The sequence below is a fragment of the Leucoraja erinacea genome, unplaced genomic scaffold (assembly GCF_028641065.1).
Source record: "Leucoraja erinacea ecotype New England unplaced genomic scaffold, Leri_hhj_1 Leri_312S, whole genome shotgun sequence".
NCBI classification, from domain to species: domain Eukaryota; kingdom Metazoa; phylum Chordata; class Chondrichthyes; order Rajiformes; family Rajidae; genus Leucoraja; species Leucoraja erinaceus.
In genome coordinates, this window is record NW_026576213.1 from 80,860 (window position 1) to 92,246 (window position 11,387).

Genomic DNA, 11,387 nt, shown 5'->3' on the forward strand with positions numbered 1-11,387 from the left:
TCTCTTTCCAGCAATCTGTTCTGCCTTGGACTACCCCCAAACCCTTTTCTCCGCTTTCGTCTCCATTCAGTTCTATTTAATGTATGGCTGACCCCTCCCCCGTGGGAGATTAGTTGGAAGCTACCAGGAGACTGGGTGAATTCAAAAGAGAGTTAAAAGCCCCTGTCCCACTTAGGAAACCTGAACGGAAACCTCTGGAGACTTTGCGTCCCACCCAAGGTTTCCGTGCGGTTCCCAGAGGTTCCCGGAGGTTTTTGTCACTCTCCCTACCTGCTTCCACTACCTGCAAACTCCGGCAACCACCTGCAACCTCCGGGAACCGCACGGAAACCTTGGGTGGGGCGCAAAGTCTCCAGACGTTTCCGTTCAGGTTTCCTAAGTGGGACAGGGGCATTAGATAGAGCTCTTGGGGTGAGCAGAATCAAGGGATATGGAGAGAAGGCAGGCTTGGGTTACTGATTGTGGATGATCAGCCATGATCACAATGAATGGCGGTACTGGTTGGAAGGGTCAAATGGCCACCGCCCGCACCTATTTTCTATGTTTCGATGTTGCAATGAAACCTTCACACTGAACACTTGGAGCCAATTAACATCATTCCCCGAGACGGCAGCGTGCGCATTGTACGCATTTTTGAACCAGGAAGTGCCAGAGTGCACTTGGTTTGATAATGGCTTCGAAAGACCAGGTTGAGAGTTTAACAGCGGAGGCAGTTTGTCAGATCTGCCTGGATTTCTTCACCGATCCGGTGTCACTGGAGTGTGGGCACAACTTCTGCCGCTCCTGCATCACACAGAGTTGGGACAAGGAGGGGAGAAACACCTGCCCGGAATGTAGAGAGCAGTTTACAGACCGCACCCTCAGGGATAGTCGGGCCTTGGCGAGACTGTCTGAGAAAGCTCGAACACTGAGCCTGAATCGGACAGAGAAGGAAAGTAAACTTCAGTGCGAGGATCATCAGGAAGAACTGAAGCTGTTTTGTAAAACTGACAAGAAGCTGATCTGTGTGATTTGTGCAGCCGGGCGGGAACACAAGTCTCACAACTTCACACTGATAGCAGAAGCTGCTGAATTCTACAAGGTAAATGGAAACCGATTTTGATCGCATCATTGTTTAATTCCGTCTTTATTGTCTAACACTTTTATTCTCTGATTTTCAAACGCAATCCTAGGATCAGAGTAAAACTTTCTTCGTATCGCTCACATTAAAGCAATCGGAGATCCAGCAAATGGAGCAGCAACAGAAACAGAAGATTTCTGGAGTTCTGGTGAGGCTTTCCAGTTTAGATTTCCTGATCTTGTGTGGATTTGATCCCTGTGATGCGTGTAATAATAGGGCAGCGCAGTGACACAAGTAGTGCTGCTGTCTCCTAGTTCTGGTGAGCGGGTTCGATCCTGACCTCGGGTGCTGCCCGTGTGGTTCACGCCTTCTCCCTGTGACCGCGTCGGATTCCTTCCACGTCCCCAATACACGCTGGTTCAATGGTCAATTGGTGACTGTTATAATCCCTGGGAAAGTGGGTGGTGGACGGATAAATGGGAATTAATGGGCACGTGAAAAGGAACAGGCAGCAGGGAATTGTATTGGGGGTAGAGGATTGATGGGTCATAAGGTGACCCTCACGTCATTTCAGAAACATTTAGCCAAACTATTGAATTGCCAAAGCAAATAAATAATGCACAGGCGACATTCCACCGTCAAAGTCGTGAGGAAACACAACCAGTGACATTATATGTTGTTCTTCACCTTTTATTTCACAGGAACAGTCACACAACCTTCAGTCCAAGATCATATCCCAGTATGCTGAACTGCACCAGATTCTCACTGAGAAAGAGCAGCGCACACTGGCAGATATCCGGGAGGAAGAGAAGAAGATTCGAAATACAATGGAGAAAAATCTGGGAGAGATTCAAGGGAATTTAAATTCCATTCAGGAGGAACTCTTGAAGTTGGAGCAGCAGATGGACCAAAAAGACAGTGTGGTGTTTCTGAAGGTGAGGGGTTACACTACAGTTTGGTGAAGTGAAAGTGCAGTCACAAAATGGTGGGTAACATTTCAGAAATAAATGCTGCATTTACCAGTAATTCGGAACTGAGTAAATGTTCCCTCTGTTCCAGCTGTTGTTGTTCCCAAACTAATTGGTTTCCCGCTGAATCTATGGGATCTCAGGTCTACTTGGCCGGAATGTAGAGAGGTGTTTGTATTCTGTAGCGTTTAGAACAATGACAGGTGATCCTATATCTGATCCCAAGGACCACGAATGGGGGGCAGAGGCCATTAATTCTCTGAGATTCTCCAACGCAGAGATTCTGAGTGGTTTAACCTGTTAGACGGATTTAAACCATACGTTTTTTTGAAAATTCGGGGAACTGCAATCGAAGGGAATGGGGCAAAGAGGAGGAGTTTAGTCCTGGGCTAGATCAGCCATGACCACATTGTGGGGATTAACATTGAAATCTAGAACGTGGCGCACACATCAGATTGATCATCTATATCCGGTTCCCATCAGCAGTGGGTGGTCACCTTGGGGGAATTTGCTCTGTTTGTTTTGTCCACCTTATTTCACCATAGAATGACATCCCATTCTACATCATAGACAGGCCATTTGGCCCATCCTATCCAGTCAAGTTTTCTGCTCCACTCATCATCCCTCCCATCTACTCTCCACACTCGGTAACAATACCCCCGAATTCCAGGAGCCCTAATGTGTTTACCCGCTTGCGCTTAAATTTATCTCTGCTGTTGGCGTCAGTCCCTCCAATGCAAGTGAGGTCCGTGTTCTCGTGACTGCAATCCTTTCGGTATTTATTGGAGACGACATTACACTTAGAAACATAGGAACATAGAAAATAGTTGCAGGAGTAGAGGCCATTCGGCCCTTCGAGCCTGCACCGCCATTCGATATGATCATGGCTGATCATCCAACTCGGTATCATGTACGTGCTTTCTCTCCATAGAAGGGCCACATCTGACTCCCTCGTAAATATAGCCAATGAACTGGCCTCAACTACCTCCTGTTGCAGAGAATTCCAGAGATTCACCACTCTCTGTGTGGAATTTGTTTTTTCTCATCTCGGTCCTAAAAGATTTCCCCTTTATCCTTAAACTGTGACCCCTTGTTCTGGACTTCCCCAACATCGGAAACAACCTTCTCACATCTAGCCTGTCCAACCCCTTAAGAATTTTGTGATTTTCTAGAAGATCCCCCCTCAATCTTTTAAATTCTAGCGAGATATGGATAGCGAATTCTAACTTCAGCTTGGATTTTTGCTCTCTCCAAAGTGGAGATATTATCCCCCCCCCCCCCCCCCCCCCCCCCCCCCCCCCCGCCCATTGAAATTCAGAGATAATGATAAGTTCTATCTGATCCTTCCTGCCATCTTCCCCAGGTAAAATCCTACGACCTGCTCCGTCTTGTAATTTTTCCATCCTCTCAGTTAGCCGTCATTCTCATTAACATTCCCTGTGTTTTCCCCCATCGTTCTACATCTCTGCGACAATATCCGCTTTCTCTCTGCATGACAGTGGCGATAAAGAGTTGGGAAATGGGAATTATCAGAGGGTTGTAGAAAATTGGTGAAATTCCCGCTGTCGGGATGAGGACGGTCCAACTGACATTTGTGTTTTATTTCTTTCAGGAGGAAGCCGGGCGCAAGCGAAGGTAGGACATTGTCTTGAGGGAAACATTGTACGTTTTTGTGGAACAGCGCAAAACATTTCTAATGCTCGGTTTCTAACCAGCTGTTAAATATTTACAGGTTTCGTGATGAAGCCAAACCACTGTCGGTGGTAGATGAAGCCTTGCCGATTGAAAAGTTTCATTGCCCTGTTTTGTACAACACGGCATTCAAAGAAACATCTGATGACATCAAGCAAGGTAAAGTTCATTCCTTATCCATTGTTCTTGCTTCTGACATATTTAAGGTGCAAACATTAATGGTATTTTGGACTGAAGGGAAATTAAATATTTGATCTACCACCACACCCATCTGCTGGGAAGCAACACAGAGTGAGAGATCTGTGTAGCTCAACAACAGGCCCTTTGACTCGACTAGACCATGGCAACCTAGTTGCCCAACCAAGCGAGTCCCACTTGCCCGAGTCTGGCCCATATTTTCCAATTCTTTCTTATCCACGTATCTGCCCAACTGTCAGTAAAATTGTGTCATTGTACCAGCCTCGACCACTTCCTCTGTTAGTTCATTCCATATTTACACTACCCACCGACTGAAAATCCTGCTCCTTGGGTCCTTTGTATTGCTTCCACTCTCATCTGTGTTTAGAAACACAGAAAATAGGTGCAGGAGTAGGCCATTCGGCCCTTCGACCTGCACCGCCATTCAATATGATCATGGCTGATCATCCAACTCAGTATCCTGTACCTGCCTTCTTTCCATACCCCCAGATCCCTTTAGCCACAAGGGCCACATCTAACTCCCTCTTAAATATAGCCAATGAACTGTCCTCAACTACCTTCTGTGGCAGAGAATTCCAGAGATTCACCACTCTATGTGTGAAAAATGTTTTCCTCATCTCGGTCCTATGTTTAGACTCTCCTACGTTGGGTAAAGTATTTTGGATCATCACCATAACTGTGCACCTTGTATCTTATACACAGATATAGTGTCACCCTGCCAGACTCTCGTGAAAAATGTCCCAGATTGAGTAGTCTGTTGCAGGAATGAGAAAGCCCTGGGATGTCAGGACATTCATATGAAGAAAGACTGGATAGACTCGGCTTGTATTCGCTAGAATTTAGAAGATTGAGGGGGAATGTTATAGAAACGTACAACATTTTTAAGGGATTGGACAGGCTAGATGCAGGAAGATTGTTCCCCATGTTGGGGAAGTCCAGATCAAGGATAAGGATATCACAGTTTAAGGATAAGGGGGAAGTCTTTTAGGACTGAGATGAGAAAAACATTTTTTACACAGAGAGTGGTGAATCTCTGGATTTCTCTGCCACAGAAGGTAGTTGAGGCCAGTTCATTGGCTATATTTAAGAGGGAGTTTGATGTGGCCCTTGTGGCTAAAGGGATCAGGGGGTATGGAGAGAAGGCAGGTACAGGATACTGAGTTGGATGATCTCCCGCTCCACCCAATACCTCACAAAGTCACCCTCTCCGTCCTGGATAAAAACTTCAGGGGAGATGTCTTTTGTCCATTCGATGTTGTCCGCCCACCTGTGCCTGAGGCCGAGTGGCTTCTCCCCTGGTCCCGGGGCCGCACTGCCCGAGTCTCCCCCCGACCCCCGGGGACTCTCTGATTCTCTGCTTCTCCCCCCAGTCTCCGTCACCCTGGATGTGGAAACAGCGCACCCGGGGCTCGAGGTGTCTGAGGATCGGAAGAGGGTGAGATGGACCGAGACCCGGAGGAGTCTCCCTGACACCGAGAGGAGGTTTACAGTCAGTCCGTGTGTGCTGGGATCGGAGGGATTCACATCGGGGAGACATCACTGGGAGGTGGAGGTGGCGGGGAGTCGGGTCTGGAGTCTGGGAGTCGCCGCAGAGTCTGTGGAGAGGAAGGGACCGGTCACGCTGACCCCGGAGACTGGAGTCTGGAGCATCGGGCAGGGGTGGGGTGGCGGATTTGATGCATTCACCTCCCCTCCATCCCGTCTCCCCGTCAGTCCCATCCCCGGGAGGGTGGGAGTTTGTCTCAGTTACGAGTCCGGGACAGTTTCATTTTATGACGCGGCCACCGAGTCCCATCTCCACACCTTCACTGGGAATAAATTCACGGAGAAACTTTATCCTTTCTTCTGGCTTTGGGAACAAAACCAGTGGCTGAGAATCTGCTCCGGTTCCGCTCCGGGTGTGTAAAAGGGTCGGGTCCCGGGACCGGCGTCAGGAGCGGGGCTCAGGGGCTGTGGGGCAGAAACCCGGTGGACAACAGGTCGGCGCTGAAGGAACGGCGCCCATTTAATCCTCAAATTCCGCGTCGTGAAACCCCAGTGAGCGCGGAAATAAAACCAGGGGGAATGTAAATGTGGGAAGAGTGAAATAAACAACAACTGAAATCAGAACTGTCTGTCTGTCTGTCTGTCGATCCGTTCATTTCAACGCGTTAATCGCGTCCGGCAATTACTTTGTGAAAATTGAAGATTGAACCAATCGCCCTTCCCGCGGGCTCTACAGGTTCAGCAGCAGCCGCGGGCGTCGGGGCCTGAGCTCCGGGCTCCCCCGGGTCCTAAACTTCAACAGCGACGTAAAGGCGAGTTTGGGGCAGGTGGAGATAGGAGGGCGGAATGAAATTCGAAATTCCCTGAAGGCAAAGTGAGTATTGAAAATGGTAGATACAAGAATTCTGTTATAACCATATAACCATATAACAATTACAGCACGGAAACAGGCCATCTCGGCCCTACAAGTCCGTGCCGAACAAAATTGTTTTCCCCTTAGTCCCACCTGCCTGCACTCATACCATTACCCTCCATTCCCTTCTCATCCATATGCCTATCCAATTTATTTTTAAATGATACCAATGAACCTGCCTCCACCACTTCCACTGGAAACTCATTCCACACCGCTACCACTCTCTGAGTAAAGAAGTTCCCCCTCATATTACCCCTAAACTTCTGTCCCTTAATTCTGAAGTCATGTCCTCTTGTTTGAATCCTCCCTATTCTCAAAGGGAAAAGCTTGTCCACATCAACTCTGTCTATCCCTCTCATCATTTTAAAGACCTCTATCAAGTCCCCCCTTAACCTTCTGCGCTCCAGAGAATAAAGACCTAGCTTATTCAACCTATCTCTGTAACTTAGTTGTTGAAACCCAGGCAACATTCTAGTAAATCTCCTCTGTACTCTTTCTATTTTGTTGACATCCTTCCTATAATTGGGTGACCAAAATTGTACACCATACTCCAGATTTGGTCTCACCAATGCCTTGTACAATTTTAACATTACATCCCAGCTTCTATACTCAATGCTCTGATTTATAAAGGCTACCATACCAAAAGCTTTCTTTACCACCCTATCTATATGAGATTCCACCTTCAAGGAACTATGCACGGTTATACCTAGATCCCTCTGTTCAACTGTATTCTTCAATTCCCTACCATTTACCATGTACGTCCTATTTTGATTTGTCCTGCCAAGGTGTAGCACCTCACATTTATCAACATTAAACTCCATCTGCCATCTTTCAGCCCATTTTTCCAAATGGCCTAAATCACTCTGTAGACTTTGGAAATCCTCTTCATTATCCACAACACCCCCTATCTTGGTATCATCTGCTTACTTACTAATCCAATTTACCACACCTTCATCCAGATCATTGATGTACATGACAAACAACAAAGGACCCAACACAGATCCCTGAGGCACCCCACTAGTCACCTGCCTCCAACCCGATAAACAGCCATCCACCATTACCCTCTGGCTTCTCCCATTCAGCCACTGTTGAATCCATCTTGCTATTCCTGCATTTATACCCAACAGTTGAACCTTCTTAACCAACCTTCCATGAGGAACCTTGTCAAAGGCCTTACTGAAGTCCATATAGACAACATCCACTGCCTTACCCTCATCAATTTCCCTAGTAACCTCTTCAAAAAATTCAAGAAGATTAGTCAAACATGACCTTCCAGGCACAAATCCATGTTGACTGTTCCTAATCAGACCCTGTTTATCCAGGTGCTTATATATATTATCTCTAAGTATCTTTTCCATTAATTTGCGCACCACTGAAGTCAAACTAACAGGTCTATAATTGCTAGGTTTACTCTTAGAACCCTTTTTAAACAATGGAACAACTTGCGCAGTACACCAATCCTCGGGGACTATTCCCATTTCTAATGACAATTGAAATATTTCTGTCATAGCCCCGGCTATTTATACACTAACTTCCCTCAATGTCCTAGGGAATATCCTGTCAGGACCTGGAGACTTATCCACTTTTATATTTTTCAAAAGTGTCAGTACGTCTTTTACTTTGAACCTCATAGTATCCATAGCTACTCTACTAGTTTCCCTTACCTCACATAATTCAATATCCTTCTCCTTGGTGAATACCGAAGAAAAAGAAAATTCAATATCTCCCCCATCTCTTTTCGCTCTGCAGATAACTGTCCACCCTGTCTCTCCAATGGACCAATTTTATCCCTCGTTATCCTTTTGCTATTAATATAGCTGTAGAAACCCTTTGGATTTACTTTCACCTTACTTGCCAAAGCAACCTCATATCTTCTTTTAGCTTTTCTAATTTCTTTCTTAAGATTATTTTTACATTCCTTATACTCCTCAAGCACCTCATTTACTTTATGCTGCCTATAATTATTGTAGATCTCCCTCTTTTTCCGAACAAGATGTCCAATTTCCCTTGAAAACCAGGGCTCTTTCCAATTTTTACTGTTTCCTTTCAACCGAACAGGAACATAAAGATTCTGTACTCTTAAAATTTCCCCTTTAAATGTCCTCCATTTCTCTTCTACATCTTTCCCATAAAACAAAATGTCCCAGTTCACTCCTTTTAAATCATCTTGCATCTCATCAAAGTTAGCCTTTCTCCAATCAAAAATCTCAACCCTAGGTCCAGTTCTGACCCTCTCCATAATTATATTGAAACTAATGGTATTGTGATCACTGGACCCGAAGTGCTCCCCAACGCATACCTCCGCCACCTGTCCCGACTCATTTCCTAACAGGAGGTCCAGCACTGCCCCTCCTCTAGTAGGTACCTCTATGTATTGCTGCAAAAAACTATTCTGCACACATTTTACAAACTCCAACCCATCCAGCCCATTTACAGAATGTGTTTCCCAGTCTATGTGTGGAAAGTTGAAATCTCCCACAATCACCACCTTGTGCTTACTACTAATATCTGCTATCTCCTTACATATTTGCTCTTCCAATTCTCGTTCCCCGTTTGGCGGTCTATAATATAATTATAGGCAGCATAAGTGTTGCTACACCTTTGCCACTTCTCAATTCCACCCAAATAACCTCTCTAGATGAGCTCTCCAATCTATCCTGCCAAAGCACTGCTGTAATATCTTCCCTGACTAGCAATGCAACACCTCCACCTCTTGCCCCTCCAATTCTATCACACCTGAAGCAACGAAATCCTGGAATATTTAGTTTCCAATCACAGCCCTCCTGCAACCACGTTTCACTGATCGCCACAACATCATACTTCCAGGTGTCTATCCAGACTCTAAGCTCATCAACTTTTCTTACAATGCTCCTAGCATTAAAATATGCACATTTAAGAAACCCCCGTCTCTTATTCTCTGTTTATTTCCTTTTTTTTCTTTCTCCTGTTGTGTCCGAGTGCTTCCCTTTTCTGCTTCCTGCCTCCCATTCTGTCTACTAGCTTTAGCTATTTGAGTCCCTCGCCCCAACCATTCTAGTTTAAAGTCTCCCCAGTTGCCGTTGCAAATTTCCCCGATAGGATATTGGTCCCCCTCGGGTTCAAGTGCAATCCATCCTTTCTGTACAGGTCCCACCTTCCCCAAAAGAAGTCCCAATGATCCAGGAACTTGAATCCCTGCCCTCTGCACCAGTCTTTCAGCCACGCATTTATCCTCCACCTCGCTCCATTCCTACTCTCACTGTCGCGTGGCACAGGCAGTAATCCTGATATGGTTACCTTTTTGGTCCTTTTTCTTAACTCTCCTCCCAACTCCCTAATTCCTCCCTGTTGACATGGTTGAGTTTTTAAAAAATGTGCTGGAGTAACTCAGCGGGCCAGTCAGCATTCCAGAACTAGGGGTCACAGTTTAAGAATAAGAGGGAAGTCTTTTAGGACCGAGATGAGAAAATCATTTTTCACACAGAGAGTGGTGAATCTGTGGAATTCTCTGCCACAGAAGGTAGTTGAGGTCACAGTTCATTGGCTATATTTAAGAGGGAGTTAGATGTGGCCCTTGTGGCTAAAGGGATCAGGGGATATGGAGAGAAGGCAGGGATGGGATACGGAATTGGATGGTCAGCCTTGATCATATCGAATGGCGGTGCAGGCTCGAAGGGCCGAATGGCCTACTCCTGCACCTATTTTCTATGTTTCTATCTGTGGAGGGGAAATGAACAGACCACACTTCGGGATCAGAACCCTTCTTTGGTCTGAAGAAGGGATTCCAAGGGCTACAGGTTCGCTCTATCAGAGTGAATGAATTGGCGTTGATGTCGTTCGGCAGATGGCGGTAAAACTCTGACTCGGGAGTTGTGAATAGGAGGGAGGAATGAAATCGGAAATTACTTGAAGGGAGAAGAATAAAACTGAATGGCCTGTTTACGTGCTGTAGTTCTATGCCAAACCATCACTGCTCTCTCTCCCCATCCCCCCACTCGCAACAAGGGCAGAGTCCCCCTAATCCTCACCTTTCACCCCACTAGCCGGCACATACAACAAATAGTCGTCCGTCAGTTTCGCCAACTCCAACGTGACCCCACCACTCGCCACATTTTCCCATCCCCACCCCCCCCGTCTGCTTTCCGCAAAGACCGCTCCCTCCGTAACTCCCTTGTCAATTCTTCACTGCCCTCCCGTACCACCCCCTCCCCGGGCACTTTCCCATTGCAACCGCAAGAGATGAAACACTTTTCGCTTTACCTCCCCCCTCGACTCCACTCAGGGACCCAAGCAGTCGTTCCAGCTGCGACAGAGGTTCACCTGTATCTCCTCCAACCTCATCTATTGCATCCGCTGCTCTAGATGTCAGCAGATCTACATCGGTGAGACCAAGCGTAGGCTTGGCGATCGCTTCGCCGAACACCTCCGCTCGGTCCGCATTAACCAACCTGACCTCCCGGTGGCTCAGCACTTCAACTCCCCCTCTCATCCCCAATCCGACCTCTCTGTCCTGGGTCCCCTCCATGGCCAGAGTGAGCACCACCGGAAATTGGAGGAGCAGCACCTCATATTCCGCTTGGCGAGTCTGCATCCTGGGGGCATGAACATTGAATTCTCCCAATTTTGTTAGCCCTTGCTGTCTCCTCCCCTTCCTATCTCTCCCCCAGCCCTCGGGCTCCTCCTCCTCCTTTTTCCTTTCTGCTCCTGGGCCCCCCCACATACCAGTCTGAAGAAGGGTTTCGGCCCGAAACGTTGTCTATTTCCTTTGCTCCATAGATGCTGCTGCACCCGCTGAGTTTCTGCAGCACGGTTGTCTACCTTCTCCTAATCGGGAGCAGGTCTTGGTTTTCCCACTGGATGGCAGCAAAGCCACGTGGTGCGACCACAGACCAGCTGCAACTTTGACGATTGCAGAAACAGCGGGAATCCGATTTAATAAGTGACTTTTGTGACCTGTTACCACATCTGCGGCCCAAACCCAATGCATGGCTTAAAATGTGGAATAAAAGCAGAAATTGTCCCAAATACTCAGCAGGTCAGGACCATCTGCAAGGTGAAAAAGACTTTACATTTCAGATCTAATACTGATGAC

The 11,387-nt window shown here is 46.9% G+C and overlaps 1 protein-coding gene across 1 annotated transcript; it reads left to right on the forward strand.

Moving 5' to 3' along the window:
• Nucleotides 1-586: 586 nt before the first annotated feature.
• Nucleotides 587-6,040, forward strand: LOC129693494 (zinc-binding protein A33-like). Its single transcript, XM_055630306.1, has 6 exons — nucleotides 587-1,081; nucleotides 1,173-1,268; nucleotides 1,762-1,995; nucleotides 3,641-3,663; nucleotides 3,761-3,879; nucleotides 5,289-6,040. The coding sequence occupies exons 1-6, from the start codon at nucleotides 671-673 to the stop codon at nucleotides 5,822-5,824; spliced, it is 1,419 nt and encodes a 472-aa protein (XP_055486281.1). The 5' UTR covers nucleotides 587-670; the 3' UTR covers nucleotides 5,825-6,040.
• The last annotated feature ends 5,347 nt before the right edge of the window (nucleotides 6,041-11,387 follow it).

Coding starts and splice junctions, on each gene's coding strand:
- LOC129693494 (XM_055630306.1), top strand. CDS start 671: ATGGCTTCGAAAGACCAGGTTGAGAGTTTAACAGCGGAGGCAGTTTGT. Junction 1,996..3,640: donor ACAGTGTGGTGTTTCTGAAG/GTGAGGGGTTAC, acceptor TATTTCTTTCAG/GAGGAAGCCGGGCGCAAGCG. Junction 3,664..3,760: donor GAAGCCGGGCGCAAGCGAAG/GTAGGACATTGT, acceptor AAATATTTACAG/GTTTCGTGATGAAGCCAAAC.